Source organism: Austrofundulus limnaeus, unplaced genomic scaffold (genome assembly GCF_001266775.1).
Source record: "Austrofundulus limnaeus strain Quisiro unplaced genomic scaffold, Austrofundulus_limnaeus-1.0 Scaffold1464, whole genome shotgun sequence".
NCBI classification, from domain to species: domain Eukaryota; kingdom Metazoa; phylum Chordata; class Actinopteri; order Cyprinodontiformes; family Rivulidae; genus Austrofundulus; species Austrofundulus limnaeus.
Genome location: NW_013953866.1, coordinates 34,607 through 47,822, shown reverse-complemented (window position 1 = coordinate 47,822; position 13,216 = coordinate 34,607). Strand labels below are relative to the sequence as shown.

Below are 13,216 nucleotides of genomic sequence, written 5' to 3'. Positions count from 1 at the left end.
CCATAAATGTCAAGAAATGAAGTTACTTGTAATAATGTGGAATGGCACAGGGGAAAAGTATTGAACACATGAAGAAAGGGAGATGTAAAAGCCAAGAAAGCCAAGACACCAGCTGAACTCTCTCAGTAATTAGAAAGCAAGCCTGCCCCTTGTCAGTGCAAATTAATATCAGCTGGTTCAGTCCCAAATGATGGCCAGGTATCACACAAGAACCATCTGATGATGGGTAAAAGTAAAGAGCTCTGTAAAGACCTTCACAACCTTTTGTTGCAAAGCATAATGATGGCATCGGTTACAGGAGAATGTCTAAACTTCTGAAGGTTCCAGTGAGCACTGTTGGGGCCATAATTCAGAAGTGGAAAGAACATCATTTCTCCATAAACCAACCACGACCAGGTGCTCCTCGCATGATTTCTGACAGAGGAGTGAAAAGAATTATCAGAAGAGTTGTCCAAGAGCCAAGGACCACTTGTGGAGAGCTTCAGAAAGACCTGCAATTAGCAGGTATGTTTGTTTCAAAGAAAACAATAAGTAATGCACTGAACCACCATGGCCTGTATGCACGCTCACCACGCAAGACTCCACTGCAGAAGAAACAGCATGTTGAAGCTCCTTTAAAGTTTGCTATACAACATTTAAACAAGCCTATGTAATACTGGGAGAATATAGTCTGGTCAGATGAGACCAACATTGAACTGTTTGGATGCCAGAATACACATCATGTTTGGAGGTCAAATGGCACACGTATGTGCATACGTGCATATATCTATACATGCACGTATGCACATACCATTCAGTCAGTGTCCGAATAGAAAACCCAAGATGTAAACACCTGTTTGTGTGCGGTTGTGAGCATGCATGTTTATACAAGATCTCCAATGGAATGTTTCAAAGTGACTGTGGAGGACCACAGACCCGACCCGCAAAGCCGGAAGCCAACATAAGGGAGACCAGCGCCAAAGACCCTGAGAGGGACCCCAAGCACGCAGCCCCAGACACACCCGCGCTGGAAGGGCCACCCACCCACCCCCCAAAGGGGACCACAGGAGAGAACCGGGAGAGCCCCACCAGCGACCACACACAGTAAACCCCTGGGGTCAGCAGCGATGAACTCACAGGCCCCACCAATACCCATGGCGCCAGAGCAGATCCAGGCATGGACACAGAGGCCCGGGCCCCCAGGGCGTACCCCCCCACCCAGGCCAAGGCCCGACAGGGCCAGAGGGACCCAAGCTCCACCGGGCAACCACCGGGCCGAGCCGGCATACGCCCAAGCACCCACACCCGGACAACGAGAGCCACAAGCACGCCAGCGGGCAAAGGCACAACCCACCAGAGGGCAGCACGGCAGGGGAGCAATGGGCCCTCAAATGATCCCGAAGAAGGGGCCACCCCAGTCCCAGCCTGACAAAAGTACAAGCATACATAGACACAATCACACAGTCCCACCCTCATCCTCTCACCCACTCATTCAAAGACACACAAGATGGACGCCACAATCCACTCACACTCCCCATACATACTCTATATCCCCCAGGTCCAGGATATGCACCCTCCCCCTGCAGAGGACAGCTCACACCCGAACTCAGGAGGTAGACCCCTTCAATCTGGGGTGGAGAAGAGCAGATAGCCAAGTCCCATCCCGGGCCGCACCAGTCCGACCGACCAGCCCCCCCACCACACCAAAGCCACGCCCCAAACCACCCCCACACCCTACCAACAGCCAGGTGCCCACCCCCAACCGACCAACCCCCGGACTCCGGCAGCCATCCCAGCCAGCGGGCCGACCACAGCAACCAGGAGCCAGACCCCGGGAGCCCGATCAGCCCCAGGGAAGCTGGAGTGCCAGCCCAAATAGCTTCCATGATGTACCATAGCGATAAATGAACTCACCTGACAATCACTGTGCCACATTGAAGCATTAGCGTATCTGATTCTTACAAAAACTGTGGCCTGTTTAATTATTTGTGTCTGTCAAATCCTTCAATTGACAGAATCAAAAAGTGTATCTTAACCACGGAGACTTGGTTTATCTTAAAATCACTCTAGTTTATAGTTTAATTTTAGAGCTTTTGAGGTTGTGTTAAACAACAAAGTATTAAAAATCTTTTTTTTCTTGGTTCTTTACGCAGCTGCATTTTGTGACTTTTCAAAAAAACAAACATTTCTCTTAAAAATTGTTTGTCTTGCCATTTGTCACTTTCTTTATTATAACATTTTTTAACCAAAATTATTGCAAACTTGAATAAACAATTCAAGCAGATCTTTGCTGAACAACAACCTCCAGTGATGTCCCACAGTGACTCAGCCTGTTGTTAGGTCACCAACGCTGGACTGGATCCAACAACTAGAAAGTTAAAGGCTTTGTTTGCTGGAGACAAATTAGGAATTCACCAGATCTGAGTGTTTTGGTTTGGATTTAAATTATAGGGTCATTTACAAGCAGGGGTGCCGCATGCAATTTTGGGCCCCATGATGAAAAATCTAATTGGGCCCACTCGCACAGCTGCTCTCACCACATCTTTAGAATCTGCAGGGCTTAATGTTCAATTCTAATTTTTTGAAATAAATCAGATTTTTTGGCATGAATGTTACATTTTAAAGGCAACTTCCATCAGACTCCAGTGTGAACTCTCCACAGCCCTGATGTGATCCGCATGCAGATAAAGATGTGACGTCACATGGTGTTTACACAAGTAGCTAAACATGGATGGTACTTCTAGCATGTCGATTCTGAAGTTGTTCAATCAGAGCTGATTAAATAATTATCTGACATGCTAGTTAGTCAGTGTTTAGTTCAGTGTTTATATCAGAACCTGCCTCTAACTAACAAAACTAACTTAATTCCAACTGTCCTGCTTCCTTTGGTCTAAAAACTGGTCCTAGCACAATATTTACTGCTAGTGAATTGTACATGCAACAGTCTGCATTCAGTATGCACTAGAGTAACCGTCATCTCAGAAGTGAGGGGATACATTTTACAGAGGTATTTTGCGTGATTTATCATCCTCTTCTCTCATTAAATCGCACCTCTACTTTGTGGTTAAAAACACATAATCACTAACAGCCACAGTACAGCTCCATATGATTTACTTTTAATACTTTAAACTATACACTAACAAAATCTAAAAGTTTAGCTGCCAAAAAGCAGCCAGTGCTAAATGGCAAACACCATTCCTGTAAAAAAAAAAAGATTACTTAGCTCACAAAATGGAGTAAAATTAAGAATGTAATAGGGTAAAAGGCCACATAATTTATTTGAATAGCATAAACACTTCAAGTGACATAGCACTAAAAACATTTTAGTAAAATGTGTCCGCACAGATGAGCAAAACTAATCAAAATAAAGAAAATAACATGACCTGTACCTGCTGCCTTTAAGAACACAAATAATGCAGTAGTTAGGTAATGAAAATAATAAATAGTAAACAAATTTTTTTCTTCAAATCTTTCATGTCGCGTTTTGCTTTTGAATTAAACCACTCATCTCTTTGTTAACTAAATAACAAAATAATTTTATTCTATATTTATTTTGGACCAAAGTAGAAACAATAAAAAATACATATATCTTGGAGTGTGAATAAGAGTAATTCTGAAATATCTGTGAAAACTCGGTCCTGATACTTTCTCCTTGCAATAAGTTATAATCTGTCCTTACCTGAGAAAAGCCTGCATCATGTAGCTAGTCCCTGCTGCTGAATCAGATGTCTCCACCCTGACTTTGCTCTTTTTATGGTGGGAATAAAGATTTATTTTGTATATGTGGAAAGCAAGCCAGCACAACTTCTGCATAGAAATAAAAAAGGATTGGGTTTATTTATCCATAACACTAACTAACTAACTAACTAACTAACTAACTAACTAACTAACTAACTTACAAGGATGTAAAAAGTAATAACTGTAATAACTGTCTAATCTTGTTAACTAGCTAAACATGATATATTAACTAACTAACTAACTAACTAACTAACTAACTAACTAACAAGGATGTAAAAAGTAATAACTGTCTAATCTTGTTAACTAGCTAAACATGATATATTTGGATCATTTAGTCAGTGGTGGGATGTAACTAAGTACAAGTACTTTCTTGCTGTACTTAAGTACATTTTTCATGTATCTGTACTTTACTTAAGTAGATTTCATCATGGGTTCTTTTGACTTTTACTCCACTACATTTTACATTAAGTATCTGTACTTTCTACTCCACTACATTTCTGTAATGCGTTGAATTACAAAGTACATTCATGTCACGTCAATTTTTATTTTATTTTATTTTATTTATGGTTTATTTGATTTTTTTATTTTTGTTAGAAAATAATCAGTGGCGAGAGGGGGAATTGCTGTAATTGGTCCTTTGAACAAAGCAGGAAAGCACTTCCCTCCTTCATAAAAAAGCAGAGCATCAGCATGCCCACAATGGTTTCCACCACGGAGGAAATGTGCCTTTCATGGCCTTTTTTAAATGGTTCAAAAAAATGACTTGTTGAGATTTGATAGAGGTTGGTGGTGAATTTACATCATCTGCAGCTGTTGTCACAATATGTGATGAAGCACAGAATCACAAGTCCAAGTGTGAACAGTGTCACAGAGTGTAAACACAAAACTATGCATTGTCTGCAACATTGTTCACTAAAATGGCACCATTGATGTATTAAAATATAAATACAGTAGACACACTTCATGATATTGTAGACAAGGGGTGTCCAACCTTTTTTGAACCAGGAGCTACTTTTGAAGTCAGCAGTTTGCAGAGAGCTACTTGTCCAATCTCAGTTTCAAAAAACATAATTTTTCGTCTCCCTACTCCTCACTTCTTTAAAGTAAATAAAACAGAAGGTAATTGTTGCTAGTTTTATTTTATTTAAAGTATTGTAAAACAAAACTATCTACTTAACCATATATTTACCTACAAAAAAAAGAAAAGACAAAATCCTTACTTAACTCCTGACAGAGAAACAGAAAAGTGATGCTCGAACAAAAAGGATCAATTTTTTTTACCTCCTTCAATTAGTACTCCCTGTAACGTGCGAGCTATATGGGCTGGAAACCTGCACACTGAGAACCACAGACTTAAATAACTTTGGAGCACGGGAACTTGTCTCCATTTATTCAAAGAACTCTCCTCTCTTTCTCTCCATACAGGAGAGGATAAACAAAACATAAAACTAAAGTCAAAGCACACAATAAAAATCTCTCTTGTTTATGCTATTACAAAAAATGACTTAYGATGGTGCAGATTCACAAATCTCCAACACTATTTTAAACCTCCATCTCTGTGCAGCATGCAGGATGGTGTCATCTGTAGGTGCTGGCCTTCACTGGTCCAGACTGCCAGCTCCAGACCATTCAAAGAGTTCCACCTATGAAACAAGACACACACACACAGCCACATTAGGTACAGAAAATGAAGGGCACACCCAAACTGCAAAATAAATAGATAAATAAATAACACAAAGGTGCCAGTCAGTGTATAACACACTAGTCTGATCTAAAATGTGATAAAAAACAACATACAGACTCATTGTGACAAGTCTAGAGGAGACAATTTTTTAAGCAAGAAGCTATATAAAAATAAATGTATCTCTACCTTAGTGGGACTTCTGACACTGCCCAGGGTCTCATAGGTGGGCAGTATGAGGTGGTTCAGGTGTAAGCAGATCTCCAGATGATCACCAGTCTTTGTGGATCTGTTCTTGGACTTGATGATTTTCATGTGAGAGAAAGCTGACTCCAGAACTCTCCATCCATGTGACTTGTTGCTCTGGATTTGATCCCAATGTCATTTTGCAGAGTCAAAACCTCATTTTTAACACCAGAGCAGTCCAGACTGAAACACGGACACGAATTTGGACACATCCATCCATCCTGGTGGACAACTGAACGATACAATCTCACTTTTATTTTTAAAATCATGAAATAGCGCATCTGCAGCCCCAATAAACGCTTCTTTCATGACTTCTCCATCGCTGAAAGACTTCTTATGTTGAGACAGAATGCAGCTAACACAGTATGAGGCTATTGTAGCAGCCTTACCTTTTGTGCAGGGCCGAGTGAAAATCGATTGCTGGGCTGCCAGCTTCCTTTTTAGCTCCCGCCCTTGAGTCCGTAATGAACAGCAGGTAGTTCCTGAAACACCCCGAGCTCCTGGGGAAACCCCTCCCGCTGCATACGTCACTGCGTGGGATTCCTTCCCGGGGGAGTCCAATGCAGGAGAAAAAAAAAAGTCTGTGGTGCGTTGTTTATCCTGAAACTGGTCCCAGTTTCAGCTCCAAAGTTTTTATCAGTCAGATTCCACTGTGAAAAATGTCTGTTTTATCCCCATTCATGAGTTTTTGGCCATTGACTATCTTTAAAAATAGCTGCTTCCTGGTACAGCAGTCGGCTCTGGAAGCGATCGCTTTTTTCTTCCATTATTTTTTTTTTTTTTTGAAGCGAGTGGTTGAAGCAAATGCAGCGTCTGCTATCAGCACAGACAAAAACACTCCCACGAACTAGGGAAATTCGTCTCATAACGTTTGTGCATCATCTTGAAATGTCGCTCCAAGTTACACTTTTTGGGTAAGGCAACGCTCGAATTACAGATGAGGCAAATAGAGGCAAATAGGCTTCGAATTAGAATAAACACAAAAATACTCCTCCTCCCACTCTGTGTGAAAATAAGTTTTCATTTGCTTGTTCGCTAGTTTTCCAACCATGTTTTCTCTGCATCGAAAACTTCACCACTGAACCTAAAGTCTCGTCAGAGCGCTGTCACCGCACCCAAAACTCGCGAGACAAAATCTGTGAAAATGCAAGAGGGGGAGGGCGTAGGGAGCGCATTGCTGCGCATTGGAATGTGTTACTTAAACTCTCCCCACCTCCACCGCTTCTGCCGGAGTTAGAATGAAGCTACCCCACCACCACCACCACCACCACCTCCACCACTTCTGCTGGAGCTAGAATGAAGTTACTCCCCCCACCTCCACCGCTTCTGTCGGAGTTAAAATGAAGCTTAGTGAGCGGACATGTCACCTTGCTAACAGCTGACTCGCAAGGTTGCGCTTCGCGGGCACTTGGGAATCAGCTGGCAGGCACCGAGTCGCCCGCGAGCGACGGGCTGGGCACGCCTGTTGTAGACCATTAGGGAATACATTAAGCAAGTACTTTTACTTTTAATACTTTAAGTATTTTTAAAAGTAAGTACTTACTTACTTTTACTCAAGTAAAATGTTAATGTGGTACTTTTACTATTACTACAGTACATTCTAGTCTGTTTATCTGTACTTTTACTTAAGTACAATGTTTAAGTACTTTCTCCACCACTGCATTTAGTTAATGTTATCTGCCTCCAACAGAATTAGTCAACATTCAAGGTTTGTTTGGAAAAATTTACAAAGTTTTTGCTTTTGTTTCGCTGGTTTCTGACACCCTGCCGCTCTACTCAGCAGGAGGTCTACTCTCGTTGATTTACAGGTGTAGCGTCAGCATGCGCATGCTCATGGTGCATTTAAAGACGGCTCAGAAAAAATATGTTAGTCTTCAAATAATGATGGGAATAATAAAATCTGTAATTATAGATGCCATTTAAAGGCAATGACTCTAAACAAAAGCACTAAACTGGATTTTTTTAATGTCCTCTTTTATGATAATTTTATTATTGCTCTAGACAGCATGATTATACACGCTCTGTTGTTCTCTGATTTTACTGAATGCTGCTAAAGGCCTTCTGCAGGAACAAAACCATTTTATGCAGATACAGAGGGGATGGTTGTTTTCCTTTTGGTCTAGGAGTGGCAACATTTAACTTTTACTACAAAAACAAGAATAAACAAAGATGCAATTAATGTTCTTATAGACAGGGGCCCCCCAAAATTTTGTCTTTCTTTCTTTCTTTTTCTTTCTTTCATTATTATTATTTTTTTTGTGGTGGGCCCCTATCAGACAAAGGCCCTTGGAATTGTCCTAACTTTCCCCCCTATATGGCACCCCTGTTTCCAAGTTAAAATCACATTAGCTAAATAAAGCAGAAAATACCATCCTTAATGTCTATCAGGACTGATCCAATCGCCCCACCCTAACAAGTACTCACTGGTGATGTCCCAAGCAGAAGGATTGGATGTTGTATGGGGACCTGTGATGACTCACTCTGATCTTCTCATCAAGGTCAGCTGTAATGATGTAATTGTCATCTGGTGACATGGTCTAAAAGATCAGGGGAGAGGTAATCAGTTAGACACTTTTGTAGATGTGTGTGGAAGCCAGGAAGACACATACATGAGCACATTCCAGAGTGAGTGATGAAACAATACTCAGAGGACCTCAATCCCACCATCAATGCCTTCTATTTAGGAAACTGAGTCAGAGGACTTGGGGATGGCTAAAAACTGCAGCTGAGGTCGCCATAGAAGTGGCAGGGCTCCAGGGGTGGACAAAATCCACCCTGATTTACTTAATGCTGCGTTCACATCGAACACGATTTCAGCGTCAAAATCGCATCAAATGCTTCAAGTTGGACGCTTGTGCACTTTGAGGTCAGACTCGAGTCAAAATTGCTCTTGAAGCACTTGACGCATGTCTAGCGCGTCCAGAGCCTCCCCGCCCCCTCCCTCCTCTGCCAGTCTCTCCTTCTCTGTTGGTCTCTGTTTTAATGTCAGATGAAATAATGGAAGTGGCTTTGCTTTATTTACTGAGAGCAAGAGAACGTCATGCTCATCAGATAATTAATTCACCAGATAATTCAGAGATGTTTTGAGATTGGTGAGTTTCATCACCCAGGTGCTGCGAGCTGACCCGAGGCTCACAGCTCGCTTTCAGAACTATTTTTATCCCGAGTCCAGTTTGATGAGCTGCTGACCCGCATCTGTGCCGATCCCGATATCTCCTGCCAGGACACCGACTACAGGCACTCTATTTCAGCTAAAGAGCTCCTGTCCATCTGTCTCAGGTTAGTGGACATCATTCAGGAAACTGTCCCATTGGAAAATCTGTCACTACATCACACAGTGGAGTCTTCTCTGATTGGTTGACGCTCCGCGTCTAGCTGCACAAGTTCAGATTTTCCAACTCCAGCAATTTGTGCGTCCAATGTTCAAATCGCGCTAGACGTGCCGCAGCACTTCCTGACGCTGCTTGACAAGCGCCCACCATAGGTTTATACTTTGCAAGTAAACCTGATGCTCCTGATGCTGAAATCACGTTTGGTGTGAACACAGCATAAAGCATGTTGCTGGGCTGTCTTAGACTGACATGGACATGCCTTTGCAACATTGTGTGGACATCGGGAGAAGTGCCACTAGATTGGCAGACTGCTGAGGCGATTCCCTTCTTCAAGGGAGGATGGAAAGTGTGTTCCAATTACAAGGTAACAACACTCCTCAAACTCTATGGTAAGGTCTATTTAGGAGTTCTGGAAAACATTGTCCATTTGATGATCGAACCTCAGATTCAGGAGAAACAATGTGGATTTTGTTTACTAAGGTACACTGTGGGTCATATGGTAAATGGAATGAACTTATACAGCGCTTTATCAAGTCCCTCCGGACCCCAAAGCTTTCACCCATTCACACACACATTCACACAATGATGATGCTGCCCTGGGGCACACTGACAGAAGCAGCGCCACTGGACCCTCTGACCACCATCAGTAGGCAAGGCGGATGAAGTGTCTTGCCCAAGGACACCGACAGACAGCTGGAACGGGGGATTGAACCGGCGACCTTCCAGTTACAGGACGACTCCCCTAACCACTCTGCCAAAGACGCCCACAGGAAGCCCCGGTCAAACCCCCTTGTCTACGATCACGGTCAACCTCACAAATTAGGTTAGGTTATATACCCTATACCTTCTGTTACCACTAGTACCCAGTGGTGGACAGTAGTGGAGTACATTTACTTGAGTACTGTACTTAAGTACATTTTTTGAGTATCTTTACTTTACCTGAGTAATTATTTTTTGGGGTACTTATGACTTTCACTCCACTACATTTCAAAGACAGATATTGTACTTTTTACTCCACTACATTTCTAGGAAGCTTTTTGTTACTCGTTACTTTTGGTTCAGCATAGCTTTGTAATTAGCTTGGTTAAAACCATCCCCTTGTTCTTCGCTTTGCTTCGTACAGAGGGTCTGGACTCTCGGCTATTGAGAAGCGATTCTCGCTGGAGACGTGGTCTCTGTTGAAGTTTAAAATGATTGGATCGGCTGGCCGTAACGTATGTATACACCAGCTCCACTGTGGAGGAGGCTAAGCTAAGAAGCTAACTGGAAATTGTGTGCGCTTTAAACAACCCTACCAAGAAGAGAGAAGTACTGAGCCAAACGAGACAGCTGTAAATGAGAGCTGCAGGCTTTGTCAGACAATTTTTATTTAATTTGGAAGCCATATCAACATGGACTGGCTTCATTCACTTCCTCCACTGCCATTGCTAAACTAGCAGAAGAAAATCGAGGTTGTCGTTTAAAATTCCTCCTTCTGTTCACTGATTGGCTCAGGTAAAATTCTACCGAAGAAATCCTTGTCTATGGGAGAAATTCCAGACGGAGCAGAGAAGGGAAACTAGAATTGAGTGGAACTGCGTAGGAAGGCAAGGACCAGGCTACTTTGTTATCAGCTGTTGCTGTTTTTCTTTCTTGAAATGCAATTGGCCACACACTATGGCAAGGGGAACAAATAACAGTCATAGCTCACATCTAAGATAAATTTGGAATTACATCATCTTCATTAACGGTCGTGAGCGCAGATCCACCTTCATTTCAAACAGAATCCAGCAACAGACACGGTTGAAGAGAGTAGAGAAACCAGCGCACTCATGACCATATCTCAGCTCGATGTTTGAGATTTTAGAACGGAAAAATTATTTATTTATTTATTTTATTTTTATTTATTTACCGTTATTTTACCAAGAAAGTCCCATTGAGATCTCGGATATCTTTTTCAAGGGAGGCCTGGGCCTGAAAATTGTTTATATCCGTTTAAACGTCTTCTGTGTTCACTGCGGATAAACTACATTTGTGCATTTAAGAACTCACCACTCACTTTATTGCATTTTTATGCTGAAGTCTTTACAGGTGGTGTAGAATTTTTACCACAGTGGTTCTATATGTCGATACATCAGGTGGTTTCTGGGTTACAAGGCTCTGTAAAATCACTCTGAAAACAATACAGCAATGTACTGATGTTAGAAAATTTAATTTGTACTTTTGAATACTTGAGTACTTGTAAATGCATGTACTTTAGAGTATTTCAGTATTTTCAAAAGTAAGTACTTCAGTACTTTAACTTGAGTAGATTTTTAATGGAGTAACTTTTACTTGTAGTTGAGTAGATTTGACCCTGAGTATATACTTTTACTCAAGTACTAGAGTTGAGTACTTTGTCTACCACTGCTGGTACCTCAACCAGTGGTCAGCAACTGGCCCAAACCCTGAAAATGTGCTTCACAAATCTCCATCAGTGCGGGGTTCAGCTCTTTGGCAAATATCAGAATTTTCTACATATTAATATCACAACTGATCACCCTTTCTTGGCTGATTGGTGCTAAAAAAATAATCAAACGGAATTCCTGCTGCTATCACAAAAACTGTACAAGTTGGTTTGTTTTCTAAATGTCATGAAAAAAATTAGCTTTGATAGTAGGTCTTTATTTAAACAATAAAACACCAAAGCTATACTAATATTAAACTTTGCACGAACCTTCAGACATGTCCACTCTGTATTTATTCATGTATTCATACAATACGATCATAAATTATTTTTACCACAGCAAGCAGCATTGACAGGTGGCCCATCTTCAGCTCCCCCTCCCTCTGTGGCTCCACCACAGAAAAAGAGTACACATCTCCTGATTTATCAGCCACCAGCAGCTCATCTTCTGCGGGGTTGAATACCAGAGACGTGCACCGCCTGACCACCCACCTGTTGAAAACAAACAAAGTGTCTCAGCTGCAGCATGGCCCTTGTGTGTTTCAAGCAACAGCTGATCAGCACAAACTTCAGATCAGTCACACATTATGAAACAAATAATAATCAAAGACCTAGCATTTCTTGAAGGAATACAAACGTCTGGTTTGTAATGAGTGAAGAGCACATTAAAACTCAGCAACAAAGCAGTCACAGGATTGAACAATCTGTCAACGCCAAGATGCAAAAGAAGACATTCTGGCTTGAGTAATACCTGATGCTGATGCAGCACCATAAAGGCTCACATTCAAACAGAATCAGCCGTTTGGAGTCATCAGTTAATGCTACTAGTTTTTCTGATGGAGACACCACAAAGGAGATGACCTTGTCACTTCCTGTTTCCTCTGAGGGACCACCATCACTGATGACAAAAAAAGACAGTTGAGAATTACTCCAGTCTCACAGCCACTTATCCTCTGTTAATCTTAGTCTTTAGGCTTAATCTTAATCTCCTTAACTTATCTAAGCTCAAGTTTTTACCTGCTGTTGTCCTTCTTTAAACTTTTTGGGTTCTTCTCAGAACAGCTGCAATCAAACACGAACGGTTCTCTGCAAAACAAAATAAAAGAACATGGGAAATATTTTAGATGAATGAAACCTGAAAGGACCATCAGCCACTATATAATTTTACCCATCTCCATTCACCAACACAATACCTTTGGTATTGGTATTGGTGAATGGGGATGGGTAAAAACCCATGTTAGTGGGTGGGCCCATTACTCTCCCCAAAAAGACACTGAGCTTTAATCAAACCTTTGTGTCCCTCAGAAGAAGAGCACAAGGTTAGAAACACTCAGTGTTCAGGGGTCGGATTTATAAAACTTGCGTACGCACAATATGAGCCCAGAAACTTGTGTACGCCACTTTTCACACAAAGGTTGTGATTTCTAAAATTCAAACTTGATGTGAAAATGTACGGTGCCTCATGCCAGCTCTGACCCATGCGTACGCTCATTTTGGAGACGGGAAGCTGCGACACAGATGGTGAAGTGAGCAATTTAAGTCACACTGTGTAATGATCACTGTCAGATATTTCATTTCACTTCATAATCAGACTTAGATTTTTATTCAACTTTCTTAACAGTAATATTTATGCTTCTGCTGCTGAGCCAGAAGGACCTTTGAAATAAAAAAAACTTAAATCTTAAATAAAAATTCACGCAACTCATTAATTTATTTCCTCCTCCTCACGACCCTGACAAGAGACCTTTCAACAGCATGGCATCATGCTTTGGGTATGCACAGGGCGCGTCCACCCTCACCAGTGTGGATGTTGAT

The 13,216-nt window shown here is 41.7% G+C and overlaps 1 protein-coding gene across 1 annotated transcript in view; it reads right to left on the bottom strand.

Annotated features, from left to right (window-relative positions):
- wdr4 (WD repeat domain 4) overlaps positions 1-13,216 on the bottom strand; it is a gene marked incomplete at its 3' end in the record, with an annotated part of 17,636 nt that overhangs the window by 2,311 nt on the left and 2,109 nt on the right. The window contains 4 exon segments of the mRNA XM_014032487.1: positions 8,069-8,181; positions 11,737-11,893; positions 12,153-12,299; positions 12,419-12,487. Of these exon segments, the coding sequence (XP_013887941.1) occupies positions 8,069-8,181; positions 11,737-11,893; positions 12,153-12,299; positions 12,419-12,487 (486 nt within the window).